The 23,628-nt window shown below is 38.4% G+C and overlaps 1 protein-coding gene across 1 annotated transcript in view; it reads left to right on the forward strand.

Annotated features, from left to right (window-relative positions):
• The first annotated feature begins 663 nt into the window (after positions 1 to 663).
• Positions 664 to 23,628, forward strand: part of FH (fumarate hydratase) — a 42,897-nt gene continuing 19,932 nt past the window's right edge. The window contains exons 1-4 of the mRNA XM_019920567.3: positions 664 to 822; positions 12,623 to 12,757; positions 20,768 to 20,878; positions 22,730 to 22,906. Coding sequence (XP_019776126.1) covers positions 691 to 822; positions 12,623 to 12,757; positions 20,768 to 20,878; positions 22,730 to 22,906 — 555 coding nt within the window. The 5' untranslated portion in view covers positions 664 to 690. The remainder of the gene's footprint in view (positions 823 to 12,622; positions 12,758 to 20,767; positions 20,879 to 22,729; positions 22,907 to 23,628) is intronic.

Genomic DNA, 23,628 nt, shown 5'->3' on the forward strand with positions numbered 1-23,628 from the left:
TTTAATCTGAAAATATATGTTATCAATGCAAAAGACTTGGAGAACCTGTATGCAAAAAATTAAAATTCCGAAATCACCTATGATTATGGACATCTTCCCCATTACATTTAAAAAAAGAGTTCTTAGAGTACCTACTAAGAAGAGAAAGGAAACTGTACAGACCTCAAAACAACAAGTTAAACAAACTGAGTAATTAGTGTTGGCTTTTTATGGATAATTATGATTTCAGTCTCTATACTTCGTTTTCTAAAATTTCTGTACTTAAGAGGTAATCTGGAACAGATGAAAAAAGAGCAAATAGAACATGTAATGTTTACATGGTAGATAAATGAATAAGTAAATTCTCCTCTCTAGGCTACGCCACCAACCAAATACTGACTCATTAGCTAATACCTCTCTGTTAGGCACAGTAACACAGTAAAACCAAACCAAACCAAATAAACACTGGTTCAAGGACACCACGAACCCCCTTTCCCATCATTCGTTTCCCAGGAATCCCAGGGCTCTACAGTGAAGAAGTTAAGCCCGCCCCTCACGCTTCACTGGCCATTGGCCACTGGTCCCGCCCCACAAGCTTGTCTTTGAAGCCGTTGATTGGATATGAGTGAGGACCGTGGAGGGGACTGGTACTGACAGCCGGTGCGGAGGCGTGGCCATATCCCCCGGAAGTTCTACCCGGGCCGCCGCGCTATGGATCGTGCGCTACGGCTCCTCGCGCGTTCGCGTTTCCTCTCGCGCGCTCCAGCTTCCGACCCCCGCCCTGGCCCCGGCCCGGGTGGCGCGGCACTCCTGCTGCTTCGGCCTCCGAACGTCTTTCGAATGGTGAGCTCGTGCCGCCCAACCGCCGTGGCCGCCCCGCGGTGACCTTCAGGCCTCCCGCCTGCCGGCCCTAAGGTCCCGATACTCGGCTGCGTGTTGGAACTTCGCTGCTGGCCCGGGGCGCCTCCTCCGCCGGGGGAGCGCCCGGGAGGGGCGGCAGCTGTTGGCGAGAGCCCTGTCGGGCCTCCCCGACCCCGCCCCAGCCGCGCTCACTGCTTCGCCCCTGCCCGCGGCGGCTGCCCTCGGAACGGTGCTGGGGTGGACGGTGTGAAGAGGGGGCGGCGCCGGAATGGGACGGTGTCCGGAGGGGGCTGCTCCGCTTCTGCCTTTGATGGGCCGAGCTGGATCCAGCCCCTCTGAGCTAGCTTCTGGGGTCACAGCTCTGCAGGGAACTGTTCTTAGGCCTCCAGGCGGGTTGAAAGTTCTTGTGAACCTAGGAGATTTTACTTTTCATGAAATTGGCCATTTAGTTTGTTAGGCTGGTTTTCCCCACTTAACTTTTGTATAAACCCTGAAATGTGAAACAGGGGCAGAGTGTCCTGAAGTACGTTGGAGGAAATTGCATGGACCATAACATAACTACAGCTGAATCAGCACTTTTTATTGAGAAAGACCTGCAAGGAACTTAAAGGTCCAATTTCAGGTTGTGACACCCTGACTTACATGAGCCCTTTTGCGCTTTAGAGTGTCACCTTCGGTAATTTGGGCTTCAACAAGCATTAAATACGTATGCTCACATGTGTATTATCAGGAAAAGTTTGAGAAATAAATTCTAGTTTAGGAAGACTTACATTCTGCACTTTTCACTGCTGTATGAGCTTTCATTGAGGGAGATGTGATTTCAGACCCTAGTCTGCTACTCAGAGTTGGGATTTGGAGCAGGTAATATTTGTCCTCAGTGTCTGCCGGTAAAATGAAAATAATTACAAATACTCATCAAGATTGCCCCTGTGAAAGTACTTTGAGTTTGGGATATGGTGAGTGCTTATTAAATGAATGCTTCCATCTAAGGTATTTCAAAGGCCCAAGACATTTTTCTGGGCTATAAACTGTAAGATAATTTGATGACATCACTGTACTTGAAACTGCGAAATCAGGGGTGCTTTATATTTCTGCAACTCCCTGCTTGAATAATTTTAGTGCACTTTAGAGCCTTTTAAAAATTTGATTTTCACTTATTTAGTGTTTTGTAAAAGGGAATAGAAGGCTGGAGAACTGACTCTATCCCGCTGTCAATGTCAAAAAAATAGCATTGCGTTGCTTTTAATGTTGTAATGTTAGCTAACATCAGATGCGGATAGATTTTTTTTTTATATAATCCTAAATACATCTTTTGCTCTCTAATCTTCTCAGCTCCAAAATCTCTGAGTTGATTTTATTAAAAGTTTTTCTTGTTAAGAAATAAACTATATTCAATATCCTGTGACAAACCATAATGTAGAAGAATGTGAAAAAGAATATATATGTATAACTGAGTCACTTTGCTGTATAGAAGAAATTACACAATATTATAAATCAACTATACTTCAATAAAATTTTTTTAACAAAACAAAGAAATTCACATAACCCTAAATGCCCTGTTACCTTTTATCTCAATTAAGAACACAAAGAAGTTCATCCAACAGGAAGATTACATTGAATGCTCCCTGTGTGTAAAACAGTCACTATGGGCACAGAGTTTAGAGACTACTGAGGCATATTAAATAAGCAAAGAAGTCATGCACAGCTAATAACACTGTGGTACCGAGGAGAAAAAGTACAGTGAGAGTGAGAATATATAATGGAGACCTGCTGTGAAACTGCCTTGGTAGCATGGTGGACAAGGAAGTCCTACATTTTTTAAAGTTACTTTATTTTATGATCTTCAGGATGGCTATAAAGTCTGGAAACATAGATAATATTCTGTGTCATAATGCAATATCAATAAACCATTTATTACATATTTGTCAGTATTTCAAGACTTAGTGGTCACCCTATATTTTAAGAACAGAAAGACTTTTTAAAAAGTCTGTTTAAAGAAACTGAAAGCCCAAACACAATGAAGTCAAATTTTGGATTTTATCTCTTGAGATAGTCTTTTTGCCTAGGAAATGATTTGGATTTTCTTGAACACTGAAATATTCTTTTAAACCACCTTAGGATAAGAATCTGAAAGGCATTTTATATTTTCTTTAGGAGATACCATGGTTTAGTTAATGGTTATCTTACACATGCATGGGGATATACTATAGGCCTGAGGCCTATATTTTTTTGGCTGGCCTTTCTCATTTAGACTGGCATGCAAATTTGGAGACCACCTCATCAATTCCTGAGGTTACTGGAATTAGTGGTTGGTAATAGCACTTGGTATTTCTAGGGCTAAATAGCAATCATACTACGGTGAACACTGGACACATTAGTCATTCATGCTTCTCCAGGAGGGGAAGTGATTGTGAATAAACATGCATCTCCCAGGACATCAGGAAATTGCACATTTGTGCCTGCCCCATGCCTATCTGGTTAACTCTTTAAACTTCTCCCAGAAATTCTGCTCTCTAAATTACAGGTTATAAAGACATGGTTTTCAAAAAAACTAGTTTTTTGTGACAATGGATTATATTATATGAATTAAAAACATATTTAATAGATACCATCATGACTTCATTTTTCATCAAAAGCACTGATAATTTTCCCATTAATTTAGGTGAGCAGCCCTCCTCTTCTTGCCCAAGCCACTGGGAAGAGGTGACATACATTATAATGTGGGAAGGTTTTGAAAATCATACATATGTTTTTCAGACTTCAGGTGGACTCATTAGTGGGTGGAGAAATCAAGGTAGTGGGCAGTTAACAGCATTGGTTTTTTGACAGAATAGCATAGAATAGAAAATAGGCATACAGGACAGATTTTTTCACAGAATTTTTGTTTCAGGTTTGTGTGCATCTACATGTGTGTTTATGTACAATATAAAGGGTTTTTCTTCTGTAGGTCATTGGGAAGAACGTTTGAAGAGATTTGGAAGTTACCTGTTTCATTGTTCCTCTATCTGTGTATATGTGCTTGTCTAACAGACACCAACCATAGGCATTGCCTCCACTGACAGAGCCTGGAGCCTTTCAGAGTATTTTACAGGATTGCTTCAGTTTCTGATCTACAGATTTGTGCAACCTGTATATTTCCTGGGTTAAAAAAAGGGAGAACTTTCTGGTTTTTTGGAATAGTTTATTAGCTAGCTAAGCTGCTACAATGTTTGTTGTTGGAAATTTGGGATGTTTATTTTTATTACTGTAAGGACAAGAAGTATATTTTTTGAAGTGTTTACTGAGATTGTGATTTCAGCCACAATTGACATCTGCCATTTTTTAATGGTCAGTGTCAAGATCTAGAATTTGATGTAGACCGTTGTTTCTTGAGTTAGAATTTAAATTTTTCTAAAGTTTAAACTTGAAGAACATAGGTAAAATTTATTCATTTAAATCTTTCCAAAATACTTTGGATATGAGTTTTATCATAGCAACCTGTTATTTAGGTGACAACATTATTCCTGTTTTATGATGAAAATTTAATAATTTTGAACACAAAAAATGATGTTTTAAATTTAAGGAATCGAACTTGATTTCACAAATGACTGATGGAAACCAATCTCCTTTCTTTGGAGCCAGTAACTATTTGCTGTCTTATAACAAGGTGATGGAGAGGAAGAAGAACCTAGCTCATGTGTCCAGTGCCACTGTTGTCATTGCTAATGTTATTGCACCAAAGTATATTTTAACATACAAGGATATTTACTTAGGATATTTAAAACAAAGATCATTATGCAAAAATTTTTTGTGCATTTGAGATATAAAACCCCAGCTGCAAGTTGGCATACAGTGGTGTCAGTGTAAGCACACTCTATTAGAGAAAAATCTAACTGTACATCTTCAGATCCTACAGGGTAGTGGTTGTTGTGGGCCAATCTGGAGTTACTTCCTCCATTTCTTGGTTTATGGAAGTGATAAAAAAGGGAATCCAAACAGCTTTTAGAATACGAAAGTTCAGGGTTTGAGTGTTTCAGGCCCTCCCTCTTGCTATCTGGGTGATCTGCTGAGATTATTTAATCTTGTGTAGCCTCAGTGTCTCCTTCTTTAACATGGGAATGACGATATTAAAATCTCCTAGGGTGGTTGTGAAATTCAAATAAGGTGATACCTAAAAAGTGTTTGCTACATAGCACAGTAAATGATTATTTTTATTGGCTTCTCCTTATTGGCTTAGACCAGTCCTTTGCAGACTTTTTTTTTCATTTTTATTGAAATGTAATTGACATACAGCACTGTATAAGCTTAAGGTGTACAGCATAATTTGACTCACGTACATCATGAAATGATTGACACAATAAGTTTAGTAAACATGCATGATATCATATAGAGAATTAAATAGAACAGATTTTTTCTTTGTGATGAGAACTCCTAGGATTTACTCTTTTAACAACTTTCATATATAACATACAGCAGTGATAATTATATTTATAATGTTGTACATTACATCCCTAGTACTTATTTATCTTGTAACTGGGAATCTGTAACTCTTGACTGCCTTCATCCAATTCTGCCTAACCCCACCCTCTGCTTCTGGTAACCACAAATCTGATCTCTTTTTCTATGAGTTTGTTTGTTTGCTTGTTTGTTTTTGAAGTATAATTGACCTACAACACTATGTTAATTCCTGTTAAACAACATAGTGATTTTTTAAAGTTATTTATTTATTTTATTGAGGTATAGTTGGTGTACAATATTATATAAATTACAGGTGTACAGTACAGTGACTCACAATTTTTTAAGGTTATGCTCTATTTGTAGTTATTATAAAATATTGGCTATGTTCCCTGTTTTGTAAAATATAGCCTTGTACCTTATTTTACATATAATCGTTTGTACCTCTTAATTCCCTACCCCTGTATTGCCCCTTCCCTCTCCCCACTGGTAACTACTAGTTTGTTCTCTATATCTGTGAGTCTCCTTCTTTTCTTTTTTTTATATTTACTCGTTTGTTGTATTTTTTAGATTCCACATGTAAGTGATATTTGTCTTTCTCTGTCTGATTTATTTCACTTAGCAAAATACCCTCCAAGTCCATCCATGGTGTTGTAAATGGCAAAATTTCATTCTTTTTTACAGCTGAATAGTTTTCCATTGTGTATATATACCATATCTTTACCCATTCATCTGTTGATGGACACTAAGGTTGCTTCTGTATCTTGGCAATTGTAAATAATATTGCTATGAACATTGGTGTGCATGTATCTTTTTGAATTAGTGTTTTTGGTTTTTTCAGGTTTATACCCAGGAGTGGTATTGCTGGGTAATATGGTAGTTCTATTTTTAGTTTTTTGAGAAACTTCTTTTCTACAGTGGGTGCACCAATTTACATTCCCACCAACAGTACATGAGGGTTCCCTTTTCTCCTCATCTTCACCAAAACTTGTTATTTGTTGTCTTTTTGATAATAGCCATTCTCACGGGTGTGAGATGATAACTCTTGGTGGTTTGGATTTGCATTTCTCTGTTGATTAGTGATGTTGAGATCTTTTCATGTGCCTATTGGCCATCTGTATGTCTCCCTGGAAAAATGTCTATCTGGGCCCTCTACCCATTTTTTTAATTGGGTTGTTTGTTCTTTTGATGTTGAGTTATATGAGTTCTTTCTATATTTTGGATATTAACCCCTTATCAGATATATTGTTTGCAAATATATTCTTCCATTCAGTAGATGGCCTTTTTGTTTTGTTGATAGTTTCCTTCACTGTGCAGAAGCTTTTTACTTTGATGTAGTCCCGTTTGTTTATTTTTGCTTTTGTGTCTTTTGTTTCCCTTGCCCAAGGAGTCATATACTAAAAAATTTTACCAAGACCCATGTCAAAGAACTTATTGCCTATGTTTTCTTCTGGAAGTTTTACGTAAGTTTCGGGTATTACATTTAAGTCTTTAATCCATTTTTTAATTTATTTTTGTGCATGGTGTGAGAGAGTAGTCCAGTTGGATTTTTTGCATGTAGCTGTCCAGTTTTTCCAGCACCATTTATTGAACAGGCTGTCTTTTCCCCATTGTATATTTTGCCTCCTTTGTCATGGATTAATTGCCCATATAAGTGTGGGTTCATTTCGGATCTCTATTCTGTTTCATTGACGTAAATGTCTGTTTTTGTGCCAGTGCCATACTGTTTTGATTACTATAGCTTTGTAGTATAGTCTGAAATCAGGGAGCATGATACCCCCAGCTTTGGTCTTCTTTCTCAAGATTGTTTCAGCTGTTCAGGGTCTATTGTGTTTCCATATGAATTTTAAAATTATTTTTCTAGTTCTGTGGAAAATGCCATTGGTATTTTGATGGGGATTGCATTGAATCTGTAGATTGCCTTGGGTAGTATGGGCATTTTAAAATTATTATTTCTTCCAATCCATGTCTGTGTCATCTTCAGTTTCTTTCATCAGCGTCTTATAGTTTTTTGAGTACAGATCTTTTACCTCCTTAGTTAGATTTATTCCTAGGTATTTTATTCTTTCTTTATGAGATTGTACATGGGATTGTTTCCTTTTTCTCTTTCTAGTAGTTCATTGTTAGTGTATAGAAATGCAACAGATTTCTGTATATTAATTTTGTATCCTGCAACTTTACTGAATTCATTGATGGGCTCTAATAGTATTTTGGTGGTGTCTTTAGAGTTTTTATGTATAGTATCATGTCCTCTGCAAACAGTGACAGTTTTACTTCTTCCTTTCCCACTTGGATTCCTTTTCTTTTTCTTGTCTGATTGCTGTGGCTAGGACTTCCAATACTATCTTGATTAAATGTGATGACAGTGGGCGTCCTTGTCTTGTTCCTGATCTTAGAGGAAATGCTTTCAGCTTTTCACTGTTGAGTATAATGTTAGCTGTGGGTTTGTGATATACAGCCTTTATTATGTTGAGGTATGTTCATTCTATACCCACTTTGTTGAGAATTTTTATCATAAATGGGTATTGAATTTTGTCAGAAGCTTTTTCTGTATCTGTCAAGATGACTCTATGATTTTTGTTTTTCAGTTTGTTAATGTGGTATATCACATTGACTGATTTGTGGATATTGAACCATCCTTATATCCCTGGAATAAATCCTACTTGATCATGGTGTATGGTCCTTTTAATGTGTTGTTGAGTTTTGTTTGCTACTATTTTGTCAAGGATTTTTGCATCTGTGTTCATGAGAGAGATTGGCCTGTAATTTTCTTTTTTTGTGCTTTGTCTGGTTTTGATGTCTGGGTGATGCTGGCCTTGTAGAATGCGTTCAAAAGTGTTCCTTCCTCTGCAGTTTTTTGTAAAGGTTTGAGAAGGATAGTTGCTACTCTTCTCTAAATGTTTGGTAGAATTTTTCCTGTGAAGCCAATTGGTCCTGGATTTTCGTTTGTTGTTGTTAATTACTGATTTAATTTCATTACAGGTAATTGGTCTGTTCATATTTTCTATTTTTTCCTGGTTCAGTCTTGGGAGATTGTACATTTTAAGGAATTTGTCCATTTCTTAATGGCCATTTTATTGGTATATAATTGTTGGTAGTAATCTCTCATGTTTCTTTGTATTTCTGTGGTGTCAGTTGTAACTTCCTTTTCATTTCTGATTTTATTGATTTGAGCCCTCTCTCTTTTTCCTTTGAGTCTGGCTAAAGGTTTATCAATTTTGTTTATCTTTTCAAAGCACCAGTTCTTAGTTTCATTTATCTTTCATAATTTTTTGTCTCTATTTTATTTACTTCTGCTCTGATCTTTATGATTTCTTTCCATCTGTTGACTTTTGGGTTTTGTTCTTTCTCAGGTTCCTTTAGGTGTAAGGTTAGGTTGATTTTTGATTTTTCTTGTTTCCTGAGGTAGGTGTGTATTGCTATAAACTTCCCTCTTAGAACTGCTTTTCCTCTGTCCCATAAATTTTGCATCATTGTGTTTTCATTTCCATTTGTCTCTAGGTATTCTTTTATTTCATTAATGATCCATTGGTTATTCAACTGCGTATTGTTTATCCTTCATGTGTTTGTGTTTTTTGCAATGTTTTTTCTTGTCATTGATTTCTAGACTCATGGCATTGTGGTCAGAAAAGATGCTTGATATGATATCAGTTTTCTTATATTTACTAAGACTTGTTTTGTGGCCTAGCTTGTGATCTGTCCTGGAGAATGTTCCATGTGCATTTGAAAAGAATGTGTATTCTGCTGCTTTTGGATGGAATGTTCTATATAGAGCTATTAAGTCCATTTGGTCTAATGTGTCATTTAAGGCCAGTGTTTCCCTGTTAATTTTTTGTCTGGATGATCTGTCCATTGATGTAAGTAGAGTGTTAAAATCCCCTACTATTATTGTGTTCCTGTCATTTTCTCCCTTCGTGTTTGTTAATATTTGCTTTATATTTGTAGGTGATTCTGTGTTGGGTACATACATATTTGCAATTGTTATATCTGCTTAGATTTATCCCATGATCATTATGTAATAGGCTTCTTTGTTTGTTGTTGCAGTCTTCGTTATAAAATCTGTTTTGTCTAATGTAAGTATTACTACCATGGCTTTCTTTTCATTTCCATTTGCATAGAATACCTTTTTTCATCCTGTCACTTTTAGTCTGTGTGTGTCTCAGGATCTGAAGTGAGTCTCTTGTAGGCAGTATATATATGAATCTTGTTTCCATAAGCATTCAGCCACTCTATATCTTTTGATTGGAGCATTTAGGCCATCTACATTTAAAGTAATTCTTGATAGATATGTACTTATTGCCATTTTGTCCTTTGTTTTGGGGTTGTTTTTATAGTTCTTTTTTGTTCCTTTTTTCTTACTTTGCTCTCTTGTTATTTGATGACTGTCTTTAATATTACATTTGGATTCCTTTCTCTTTTTTGTGTATCGATTTTGGTTTGTGGTTACCATGTGGTTTATATATTGCAGTGTGTGTGTGTGTGTATGTATGATTATTTTCAGCTCCTGATCTTTTAAGTGCAAAAACACTTTAAGAACCCTGCATTTTTATTTCCCCACACATACTTTTTCTGTTTCTGACATTGTATTTTACATCTTTTTGTCTTGTGTGCCCCTTAACTTCTTATTGTGGATATAGACAATTTTACTGGTTTTGTGTTTCAGCCTTCCTACTAGCTTTGTACATGACTGATTTACTACCTTTACTATATTTAGCCTTACCAATGAGATGTTTTTTTCATAATTTTCATACGTCTAGTTGTGGCCTTTTTCTCTTAGAGAAACCCATTTAAAGGTGGTTTGGTAGTGCTGAACTCTTAGCTTTTTCTTGTCTGTAAAACTTTTGATCAGTCCATTTAAATCATAATGAAAGCCTTGCCTGTTGGAGTCTTCTGATTTAGGCTTCTCCCTTTCACCACTTTAAATATATCATGCACTCCTTTCAGGCCTGCAGAGTTTGTGCTGAAAACTCAGCTGAAATCCTTATGTTAAGTACAATTACCTTGTACTTAACTTGTTGCTTTTCCCTTGCTGCTTTTAGTATTCTCTCTTTATCTTTAATTTTTGCCATTAATTAAAGTGTGTCTTGGTGTGGTCCTCTTTGGGTTGATCGTGTTTGGAACTCTCTGTGCTTCCCAGACCTGGATGTCCTTTCCCTTTCCCAGGTTAGGGACATTTTCAGCTATTATGTCTTCAAATATGTCCTCTGCCCCTTTCTCTCTGTCTTCTCCTTCTATGGCTCCTGTAATGTGAATGCCAGTACACTTGATGTTGTCTCTGAGGTCTCTTAAACTGCCCATGTTTCTTTTCATCCTTTTTTTTTTCCTGTTCAATTTCAGTAATTTCCACTATTCTTTCAGCCCACTGAACTGTTCCTCTCTGTCATCTAATCTACTGTTGATTCCTTCTAGTGTACTTTTTATTTCAGTTGTTGTATTCTTTAGCTCTCTTTGGTTGTTGGCTCGGGAGGTCTTAAGGCAGCTGGCCTGCTGGTGGGTGGAGCTATGTCCCTGCACTAATAAGCTGTATTCCAAAATGGTGCTTTCAAGAACTGATGTCCTTGTGGTAGAACAAGCTCCCATTAGTGGCTGCCCCCAGTGTGTAGGTTCCCAGTGTGAGCTCCAGTTGCCTCCTACCTCTCCGGGAGGCTCTCCAAGATCAGCAGGTATTCTGACCCAGGTTCCTTTCAAATTACTGCTTCTTCCCTGGGTCCCAGAGTGTGTGAAATTTTGTGTGCACCCTTTAAGAGTGGAGTTTCTTTTTCCCACAGCCCTCTGGCAAAAAATGAGCCCTGCTAGCCTCCAAAGCCAAACTTTCAAGGAGCTCTTCTTCGCCCTGCTGGGGAGCCTGACATGGGGCCTGGACCCCTCGCTTCTTGGGGAGAACCTCAGCAATTGTAATAATCCTCCAGTTTGTGGGTCACCCCTCCTCAGGGGGTGGGGGGCAGTGGTAATAGGTTTTGACTTTATTGTGTCTTCCTCCCTCCTACCTGTTTTACCATGGTTCCTTTATATCTTTAGTTGTAGAAGGTCTTCTCTCTAATTTTCTAGCCTTACTCATCAATCATTGCTCTGTAAATGATTGTAGTTTTGGTGTGCCCATGAGAGGAGATGAGCTCAGAGTCTTCCTACTCTGCCATCTTGGCCACTCCCCTCCTCTGCAGACTTTTAGGCATAGAAAAAAAATGTACCTCATTGGATATACACCTATATTTCTAACTAGGTACAAGGATACTTTTCTTTTCATGCAATCTAAAAGGCTTTATAATATATAAAGGATTTTTAAATCTTTCTAGTCCCAGGGGATAACTACAAAATTAATTTTTTCTTATTCAGAGGACTGTTTACTAAAATAAGGTTACTTGGCTGGGTGTTTTTAAATCTTTTGAATCATCTGACCATGTTTATTTTATAATTAATGCAAGATGAACATTAATTAAAGTTCTGAGTATCTCTGATACTCTTAATCTCTTTAATGTAAAGTATCATATGTAAACTCCAGATTTGTATATATATTTTTTTAATTAGTGTAAGTTGATGTACTTAGTAGCATCCTAGGTTCTCCATAAAAGGGATTTGGGGTCCTGGGTTCTTATCCTGCGGAGTGGATTGGTTTCAAGATATAAACTCCTTAAAATCATATGTAAGATTTTACATATATGTATTTATGTTCATTCTTCTAGAGAGAAGATCCATAGTTTTCCTCATATTCTCAAAAGGTTCCAACACCCTGAAAAGGTTAAGAACTGATGTCCCTTTGTCTGTACATTTACTATAACTTATAGATGAGAAAAGCTGACTTGCTGAAGGTGACACAGCTACCAGATGGTGGGCTGTCTCACTGCAAAGCCTGGACTGTTTTGTATGGCACTAAGCTATCTCTCATGCATAATATTTGTAGACCATAGTTGAGCTTTGTTTAAATATATAATTATAATATATATATATATATATATATATATAACACTTTCAAATTTTAAAGTATCATTCTTAGGTCATTTTCCAAAGTTCCCAGTAAAATAAGCATTAACCTAAGTACATCAAAGCTTGACCAATAATAGGCATACTCCTGAATTGGAAAAGATTATTATTTTTATTTATCATTTGCATAGTGTATGAATTCTACAATCTGTCTTTAACACATGTATTAATAAATTTGTGTGACAAAAATTTCTCAAGAAAAAAGCTGGAAGTGGGGGGAGTAGAATGAGAATCAAAATGGAATTTTTTTGTCTTTTTGGTACTTATTAAGGTTTCTTTACCTGTACATGATGTATTGTTTATATGATGTTATTGTTCTTGATACTTGGTTTCTTTTCAAGCTATAACAGTGTCTTGTCTTTATCTTTAGGCAAGCCAAAATTCTTTTCGGATAGAATATGATACCTTTGGTGAACTCAAGGTCCCAAATGATAAGTATTATGGCGCCCAGACTGTGAGATCAACAATGAACTTTAAGATTGGAGGGGTGACAGAACGCATGCCAGTAAGTGGCTTTTTTGGAAATGTTGGCTTATTTTGGATGAACTTGGCATTATTCAGTGAGTCACCTTACCTTATAAATAAGTATTTTACAGAGTTAAAATGTAAAGTTATTAGAGAACTGGCTTTGTGAATAATAAGATGTTTCTCTCTCAGTAAAGTGTCAAAGAACTTTTTGAAGTTTAGTATACTAATATCTTGAGCTATGTATGACTTTGAGTATTTTGGATTTTTGATAGAACTAAGTGATTTGTCTTTCATTCTTGTTTGGATTTTTCGTATTTTTACTTGAATTTTGCAGTTTGTAAGCACTTTTAATTTTGATACTTAATTTTTTACTGATTTTTTAAATGATTTAAAAGAAAACCAATTTTTCTTTAATATTATACTTTACCTGTCTTGGCTTCAGTTTGTAAAAAAGTATACACAAATTCATAAAAATACTATTTGTCATGATGTCTGGCATATAATAGGTAATATATAAGTATTTGTTCATTGCTAACATGAATGATTTAATGATTAGAAAACTTTCTACCATATTTCATTAAATCCTTAGATTAGAACTGATCCTCAATTAGAACTGATATGTACTACTAAGAAAGAAAAAGTCTGCCAATTAAAGTTGTGACATGTCATTGATTGTAGGATGCATCTTGATTTCAGGGATGTTAAAGTGTGAAAAGAATTGATGGAATATATTACATATCCTACTGGAGCCCAGCTAGGGTATGAAAAATAGTCAGTGTAGGAATGCAGGATAGGCTAGTAAGCCTAGAAGGAACCAGGCTTCATCTGGTGAGATACTGTTTAACATTTATCTTCTAAATATACTTTTTATCTTACAATAAATTTAACTTCCGTAGTTTAGCTAATTACTAAGGCTTCAAGACTGAATCTTGACAGGTTCATACAATTTCCCAAGAGACAGCTGAATCTTCTTAGAAGAATCTCTCTGTTATTGCCACCCACAGCCAGTTTAATGGTGAGGTAAACACAGGGTCAGACTACATGGTTGGGAGACAGAGGGTAGCAGATCCTAAAGTATTCTCATATAGTTCAACTCCTGGGATTAAAGAGATCAGTCTTAACCAGTATTGACTGGAGTAAGTATGGCTCATGTTTTGAATTTCCTGCTTCAACCAGCAAGATGTGTGGTTCTGGGAGTGCATGATTGCTGCCACTGCTGCTGTCCCAGAGATAGAGAAGTTGTTTGGATTTGGACAGGTGTCTGTGAAACATGGATACGTGGGTTATCGATTTTTCACATTTGGCTTCATCTGGATGAATTTCCTGAACTATGTTAAATATAAAGCAGACTGTGTGCCTTGAGCTAAGTAGTATGATTAAACCCAACCCTTTGTACCTCAGGTCCATAGGAAAATAAAACCAAAAAAGATTATGAACTGCTATGTGAGTAAATGAAGAATAATGAGACCCTTCTTTCATCTCCAATGATACATTTACTATTTTGTTTTAATAGTGTCCAGTGAAACTTTCTGCTGTGACCTTTGTTCATTTTCATGAGTCCACAAGCACTGTGGGGTCAGTCACTCCATTCTAGTAGCCTGAGTTGATTGGCATTTGGTTGTGACTGTGGCTTGGTTGTGACTTTGGCAGTGGTTTAACCCACTGCAGTGTTCCTGTAGAAAATTAAATTCCCATTTTTTTTCATGTGTAAAGTTTTAAAGCTTCTAATCTTTTGTGCCATATATCTCCATTTCATTTGGGTAAAACACTTGTAATGTTTTAATTTTGATTTCTTAAAATTCAAAGTAAAAATGTTTTGTTTTTCTTTCCTTTTGTTTGCCCTTCAGTTTATCCTCTGTGTGACCCAGGTTCAGTGTGTCTTACTCATTACTTTTTCTTGTTTTTCCACTTTTATTTTCCTCTAAGGACTATAGCTTCTCTTTTACAAATTTATCACTCTCTTCTTCACCCTTCCTTTCTTCCTTCTTTCTCATTCAAACCTGGTATGGTATCTAAATCACAGTCTATATTATTAACTTTGACAAGAACACATAATTTATTTATCTTGCGGAAAGTTACAGTACCCCAAGCCCAGTGTAGCCCTGCTTCCTGCCCCAAGACTCATTTATCTTGTATTTCATTGAAACCTCATCAGATTTACTCAATTTATCCTGTTAAATTTTATGAGGTGCTTTGGAGTAGAAAGTGAAAAGATCTGAAAACTAAAAGGGTTTGATATGTGGTTATATATATCAGAAGCTATCACCTTTAAGTCTGTAGAACTCTGGGTTTTTAAAAAAAATTATTCTGAGAGAAATGTCCAGTGATTTATTGAGTGTCAAGGCTTCACTGACTAAATAAAATATCATGTTTTTTGGCTTTGGGATGAAATGATACCCATTCAGTAACTGGGTATTTCATACTAATTAGCAGTTAAATATATTATTTCTTTTTATTATTTGTTTATCTAGTTGAGGTATAATTTACATATAACATTAGTTTCAGGTGTACAGCATAATGATTCGATATTTGTATACATTGCAGAATGATCACCACAGTAAGTCTAGTTACTAGTTACTAGTTACATGCCTAGTAACATCCATCACTCTACGTAGTTACAAGAAAATTTTTTTTCTTGTGATGAGGACTTTTAAAATCTCTGCAACTTTCAAATATGCAATACAGTATTATTAACTATAGTTACCATGCAATACATTACATCCCCATGATTTATTTATTTTATAACTGGAAGTTTGTACCTATTGACCTCCTTTATACATTTTGTCCACCCCCTGTCCCTGGCAACCACCAGTTTGTTCTGTCTATGGGCTTGGTTTTCTGATTGTTGTTTGTTTTGCTTTTTAAATTCTACATATAAGTGGGATCATGTGGTATTTGTGTTTACCTGTCTGGCTTATTTCACTTGGCGTAATGCCCTCAAGGTCCATCCATGTTGTCACAAATGACAAGATTTCATTCTTTTTTATGGCCAAGTAATATTACATTGTATTTTTTACCACATCTTCTTTATCCATTCATTCATTGATGGATACAGGTTATTTCCATATCATGGCTATTGTAAATAATGCTGCTCTGAACATGGGGATGCATATATCTTTTCGAATTAGTGTTTTCATTTTCAAGTAAATACCCAGTAAATACCTGGAATTGCTGGATCAGACAGTAGACGTACTTCAGTTTTTTGAGGAATCTCCATACTGTTTTCCAAAGTGGCTGCACCAATTTACATTCCTCCCAACAGCGTACAAGATTTGCCTTTCCTCCACATCCTCGCAAACACTTATTTGTTGTCTTTTTTTTTTTTTTAATTTTGGGAGTAGGAGTTTATTAATTTATTTAATTTTGGGAGTAGGAGTTTATTAATTTATTTATTTATATTTGCTGTGTTGGGTCTTCGTGGGTGCGAGGGCTTTCTCTAGTTGTGGCAAGCAGGGCCCACTCTTCATCGCGGTGCACGGGCCTCTCACTATCGCAGCCTCTCATTGCGGAGCACAGGCTCCAGACGCGCAGGCTCAGTAGTTGTGGCTCACGGGCCTAGTTGCTCCACGGTGTGTGGGATCCTCCCAGACCAGGGCTCAAACCCATGTCCCCTGCATTGGCAGGTGGACTCCCAACCACTGCGCCACCAGGGAAGCCCCTGTTGTCTTTTTGATAATAGCCATTCTAACAGGTGTGAGGTGGTATCTCATTGTGGTTTTGATTTGCATTTTTCTGGTGATTAGTGATGTTGAGCATCATTTCATGTATCTGTCAGCCATCTGTATATCTTCTTTGGAAAAATGTCTGTTCTCATCATCTGCCCATTTTATAATCAGTTTGTTTTTTGCTACTGGGTAGTATGAGTTCTTTATATATTTTGAATGTTAACCCCTTATCAGATATATGATTTGCAAATATTTTCGTTCAGTAGGTTGCATTTTCTTTTCTTTTTCTTTTTCTTTTAAAGGCAGCAGACTCTTTATTTGATGTGGTTTTAAAATACATCAAAATCAAGTCCCTGGCTGTTCTGTATACCAAAAAGTTTTCAGCACACCTTCAAACAAATCTGGGCGGCCAGTTTGGGCCATAAGGGAAGCAGTTACAGGGACAGAAGGCAGCACCCCTCCCTCAGGCAGGTGCCTGGCTGTCCCTGGGGTTACCTCCTCTGTGCTGTGCAAGGTGAGAGGGCTAGAGCACCAACTCAGCAGGCCTCGCCCTCCCCCATAGACATAGGGCAGCTCCACTGGCCTTCTGGTCAGCCTTCCACAGGGCCACCATGATGTGGGTGGAGGAGGGGAAATAACCATCTTTACAGACATAACATTCTCTTACAGAAAGTGCCTGAGCTCAGCCCATGGTCCAAAAACCTCACAGAAAACAAATTTTAAAAAGTACTGCTGACACCTCGTAGAATCTGGTGTACACAAAGCTCTCAGCTGGACAAGACCCTGAACGCAGATTACTGTCAGCAGATCCTCTCCTGCTGTGATCTCCTGCAGGAAAAGCTAGCAATCTAAGAACCCAATACACAACTCTTGGTCCTAAAACTGGGGCATAAGACCTGCCCCAGTGAGGAAGGAACTGGCCTTCACTCATGGATAGGCCACCTCTTCATCTGGCCCAGGACCCTGGCTGGTGTGGGCAGCACCCAGGAGCCTGGGCTGAATTTGGAAAGCAGAGCACCTGTAGTGGTTGATAAGATTTGGTCAATGGAGAGGAAGAAGAAGGGGATCCCCATCCATAGCCTGGCCTGGATGCCTAGAGACAGATGGCTGGAGGTGAGAGCAGAGGTTGTACCCTGCACAGCTGGGACCACCTTGCTCACTGTAGCTCCACAGCAGCTAGACTTGGTTTCTGAGCATTGCTGTCCTGTGCGGCTGTGATTTCCCACACCACACTGGACTCCAACAGTCCCCTCCCTGCCAACATTAGGACTTTAAGAGGTAACTGAAGTGGGGCAGGCAATCATGTGGGCTACTGCAAGCCTTCCTGCTGGGGGCAGGCAGAAACTTCTGCCTCTTCCCCGTGCTTCGTTAGCCCAGCAAACCCTGTATGGGATTGGCAGCTCTTATGTTCCTCAGCAGAGTAGAGTAGTATCCCCTCAGCCAGGGATGGCAGATAGGTCTCAACACTTATACTGGCTGCTGGGGGAATCTTGAGAAATGAGAATATATACCAGGGATTTAGCAGGAAATACTCTGAAGCAGATTAGTGGTACCTACCATGGGGGAAGAGGGGAAGTGATGTGCCATTCATTTGCCATCTCTGGTCTAAGTCCTAACATAATTCAGGAGTACTCTTCATGAACTTAATTATCTGAAGGATTTAAGTTAAGGCTGAAAGAGTAGGCTATTTGTAAGATAATGAATAGACTTCAAGAAAATACAGGAAGAAGCAAAAACTCAAGCATCTGATTCATCTTGGTCTGTGGCTCCCTCAGGTACAGTGAAGCTGAGCCCCGGATGGAGATGGAGTTACAGTACCCCAAGCCCAGTGTAGCCCTGCTTCCTGACCCAAGACTCATTCTGCTGTTCCAGAACATTGTTCTGTACAAAGATTGGCTAATACTCTGGCAAGTTTGCAGTTAGCAGGACTTTCAGAGTATAGGGTATCATGTATAAGGGGTGGGAGTGGGGGTAGAGAAGGAACAGACATAACTGTCTGCAGCCATTTTTGTGGATTTCTGAGGCTTAGTCAATGGCTGAGTCTCATTCTTATCCATAAGCTGTCAGACAAGACCTGGGGGCTCCCACATAAGAAGAAGTAAGATGTCAAGAAGGACATAGCTCTTATTACTTGGGCAACAAGATCAGAGAAAATCTCAAAAGATTGTACACTGCGGGTATGGGTGTAGGAAGCAGAAACAGACTCATAAAGCCAAGGGGACAGTTGGGCCCGGGGCCCAGCAACTACTGCATGGAGATAGTGGTGATGGCATCAGCAGTGGCCTCCCAAGATTAAAACCACAGGTAAGCTTGTGGCAAAGCCATCAGAAGCCCTTTCCTTTTTCTTACTCTAAACAATCTGATTTCATCAAGCAGGAAACCTCAGCACCAACATGGCAAAGGTACCAGGTGGGGTGCTGAGGGGAGTGGGGCACTAGAGGCCAGGAACCCTGGCACCACCCCTAAAACACCCCTTCTTCCTCAGAAAATCCTCAATACAAACACTGTCACGTGCAAAACAAAAACAAAGGAAACAAAACAAAACCCAAAAACCTTTAGAAAAAATCCTTTGGGTGATCCCTTGTCAATCATTTGTGCAGGCTAGAGAGGCACCTGTGAATGATAAGGCTACTGCAAAATGTCATTGGCATGGTCCTGGCACTACCAGAGGGTAGAGGAAGTGGTGCCTGAGGGGCTCCCTAACAGCACATCATCCCACACAGAACATTCTCCAAGTCCCTTGTCCTAGGCAGGGAAGCAGTTTCATCGCTGGCTTTGAGCGCCCAATCAACACTCTGCCTGGCAACCCCTTTTCTAGGTCAAGAGAAGCAAAGGAGCTTCCAGGGAAGCTAGGAGAGCCAGAGCTGCCCAAGTCCTGCTAACAGGAGAAACACAGTCAAGGCCTGGATGTGTCACCTGTCTCGAGCCCTGAAGGGCAGGGAGGGAGGGACTGAGCCTCAAATCGGGCAGCGAAACGCTCAAGTCGCTTGTCCTGCCAGCATACTGTGACAGCAGCCACAGATGACAGCTCCGCTTTAAGACTCTTCAGCTCACAGAAGAGCCACTGACTTCATGTGTACACACCCCCATCTCCAAGGCAAGCCCATTTTACACTTACAGATATAAGTGTATGAGCTCTTGCCCATAGGCCATATGTATGTAAAATTGACCCACAAAATCCAAAACTGCAGAGTCAGATGCCAGCTAGGTCAGAGCACCCTGGGCCTCAGCGGTGAGAGCCTCGCACAAGCCAGGCCTGGCTGGGCCGCTCGCTCCCTTCCCAGCATGCCCCTGGCGCAGGCTCCCTCAGCGGTGGTGAAGGTAGACTCCTGAAGCCCCGTTTGGCCTGATGCTCCTGTGCTCAGTGCTCCAGGACAGCAAGGAGCTTCTGTGGCCCTTGGGGAGCTAGGGACTTGGACCCTGGGCCCCTCAGCACCCTGTTCCTTAGAGGCATTGGCAGCCTCTGGCCTCCACACAGGGCCACTGTCAATGAGGGGGCCCTGGCTTCCAGCACTCAGGTCCTGCACCCTCCAGCTGCTGCATTTTCACTTTTTTTGACGTTTGCTTTGCTGTGAAGAGGCTTTCTAGTTTGATGTAGTCCCATTTGTTTATTTTTGCTTTTGTTGCTTTTTCTTTTGGACTCCTCCAGAAAATCATTGCCAAGACTGATGTCAAGGAGCTTACTGCCTATATTTTCTTCTAGGAGTTTTATGGTTTCAGATCTTAATGTTCAAGTCTTTAATCCATTTTGAGTTCATTTTTATGTATGGTATAAGATAGTGGTCCAGTTTCATTCTTTTGCATGTGGCCAGTTTTCCCAGCACCATTTTGCTACCTTTATTTTATTTGCTACTTTTAGTTTTTTCTAAAGAGAAGGAAAACTTATAATGTAGCACGGGATCCAGTGAGGGGAAATAATGGTGAAGGCTGGTGAAATGGTTATCATTTGTTTTTAAATATATGAAATAAAAACATATACATTATAATGTCTTATAATAAATAGGACGAATGGTACATATGTGTGAATGTGTGTATATGTGTGTGTGAGGCATACGTATATATCTATGAAAAGTCATTGTATTTGCTTTTGTTTGGTTCCCTAAACAAATAGATAAATGATGATTCTTGGTTTTTATATATCTATTTTTAATCTTTCTCTATATCCTAAACATTTTAGGGTCATAATGTTACTTAAGTTATTGTTTTATGTACCTGCATAAGATAGTAATCTTAAACTTTCATGCTTTTTTCTGTACCTGCATTTTTTTTGAACCTGCATAAGATAGTAATCTTAAATTTTTGTACCTGCATAAGATAGTAATCTTAAACTTTCATGCTTAACTAAAGTTGCAAATTTGAGATATTTTTCTGATTAACTCTAGATCCCAGTTATTAAAGCATTTGGCGTCTTGAAGCGAGCAGCTGCTGAAGTAAACCAGGATTATGGTCTGGATCCAAAGATTGCTAATGCAATAATGAAGGCAGCAGATGAGGTAAGAGGTGATAAGTGTGTTTACTTAATGGCATCAGACCCATATTAACTGCTGGATAATGATAAGTGCTGACACGAGGAAAGGGGCACTGTCAATTCTTTAGTTAATGAGTTTCAGCATAGGATGGCAGCATTATTATTTGGTGAGGATATTAATGTGGCGCTTAAAATATTGTGGCAAATTTTCTGGGTGATTTTATACCTTTTATTTTTAATTTTCTTTACTTTTCCTTTTAATTTATATAGTTTAAAGAAAACTTTGAAGAGATACCCTTTGAACTTACATATTTGATTTCTTGTTTTATGTATAGATGATTCCTTTTAAAGCTAGTTGGTTATTTGATACTATGTGTGGAGAATGTAATTTCACTATTTCACTAATAACATAATTAATTGCTTACGCAATTAAAGATAAGCAGTCAGAGATAACAGTTTAAAAGCTCTGAATATAATGTTGTTCATTGCAGTACTATTTATTATAACAGCTGCTTATGTAAGTTATATTGTGAAGCCATGGAAATTTAGTTTTTTAAAGAATGTCATAGAACAAACCCTACCATATAAGAAGTGGGGAGGAAAGATTGCAAAATGCATGTATTTTATGATCCTAATTTTATTTAGAAAAAATGAACAGAAAAATATGTTTTTCTACATCTACATATGTACTCCCATTGCTGAAAGTAGAGACTAGAAGGTGATGCCAAAATGCTAATCATCTTTATTTCTGAGGGTAGAACTATGATGACTATTATGCTTTTCTTAGTTCTCAGAATTTTTTACACTGATCACCTGTTATTTTTATACAACTAGGAAAAAAGTTTTACTTTAAAGTGAATCAGTTGTTTAAGGTAATAGATTTCTAAAGTGCATGCTGATTTTTTTTAAGCTAAAATCATTCCAGAAGGTGAAGTTAAGCACCCACTCTCTTAGAAAGCTTATAATCCAAAAACTAACAAATTAACTAAAAGGACAAAAATATGACAAAAATAAGGACAAATCTAGACCATATTTATGTCTATGCTTGGAGGTTGCTACTCATAGGACATGTGTGGGATGCAGTAGCTATTAGTGAGCTCACAGTGTTAAGTCACTCGTTCATTATCATGCTGACTCTGGCTGTAACATCTGTTGGGTATTCTTGCTGAGTACCAACAGTAAATTTATCTAGAGACTTAACACATTTGCCAGCCTTAATGGGTGGGTGGGTCTGTCTGTATATTATTAGAGGGCAGTTGAGAAATAGGAGAAAGATATCTTTGATTCAGTTTTCATTTGGAATCAGTGAAATTGTTATACCATTCACAATAGATAATCTTTCACCTTTTTTTTTTAAATGTTGGGGGTAGGAGTTTATTAATTTTATTTATTTATTTTTGCTGTGTTGGGTCTTCGTTTCTGTGCGAGGGCTTTCTCCAGTTGTGGCAAGCGGGGGCCACTCTTCATCACAGTGCACGGGCCTCTCACTATTGCGGCCTCTCTTGTTGCGGAGCACAGGCTCCAGATGCGCAGGCTCAGTAGTTGTGGCTCACAGGCCCAGTTGCTCCACGGTGTGTGGGATCCTCCCAGACCAGGGCTCGAACCCGTGTCCCCTGCATTAGCAGGCAGACTCCCAACCACTGCGCCACCAGGGATGCCCCAATCTTTCACCTTTTAAAGTAGCAGTGGTTAGACTGCAGGAGCTTCAATTTGCTGGACAATCACGAACTATTTGGCACCATCACTAGCATATGAAAAAAGTGAATACCTTTAAAATAGTACTATAAATAGTACCAACTTAATCATATTTGATTTAATTAGCTAAATGAATATTTCTTATTTTTTAAAATTCATTTTGTAACATTTTGCTCTGCAGGTAGCTGAAGGTAAATTAAATGATCATTTTCCTCTCGTGGTATGGCAGACTGGATCAGGAACCCAGACAAATATGAATGTAAATGAAGTCATTAGCAATAGAGCAATTGAAATGCTAGGAGGTGAACTTGGCAGCAAGAAACCCGTGCATCCCAACGATCATGTTAATAAAAGCCAGGTCGGTATACGATCTTTTCTTTGTTATAACTTGAAAAGAATCCTGAGATTTTCCTTGTAAAACAGGCATTAACTTTTTTTTTAATGAGGTTTTTTTTTTTTCTTTAAATTTATTTATTTTTGGCTGCATTGGGTCTTCATTACTGTGCATGGGCTTCTCATTGTGGTGGCTTCTCTTGTTGCAGAGCACGGCTCTAGGGCGCAAAGGCTTCAGTAGTTGTGGCTCACGGGCTGTAGAGCACAGGCTCAGTAGTTGTGGTGCACGGGCTTAGTTGCTCCGCGGCATGTGGGATCTTCCCAGACCAGGGCTCGAACCTGTGTCCCCTGCATTAGCAGGAGGATTCTTAACCTCTGCGCCACCAGGGAAGCCCCAGGCATTAACTTTTGACAGGGAGTGTTCATTCTGCTTATATTCTTTAATGGAAAGGACTTCTCCTTATTTCTTTTAGGAATCTTGAGTCTATGTCTTAAATTTTCATAAAAAGCACCTTTAGGGAAAAAAATCACTTTTAGGACACCTGAATTTAGTATATATATATATTTTCGCTGTTTGATTTATATTTTAAAAACTCTTTCTTTTGAAATATAAAATTATTTATAAGAATTGCAAAGATATTTCAGAGTTCCTATATACCCTTCACCCAGCTACCCTTAATATTAAATATTTTACATAGCCCTGGTACATTTGTCACACTAAGAAATTAACATTGGTACAATACTCTT

The sequence above is a fragment of the Tursiops truncatus genome, chromosome 1, assembly GCF_011762595.2.
Source record: "Tursiops truncatus isolate mTurTru1 chromosome 1, mTurTru1.mat.Y, whole genome shotgun sequence".
NCBI lineage: Eukaryota > Metazoa > Chordata > Mammalia > Artiodactyla > Delphinidae > Tursiops > Tursiops truncatus.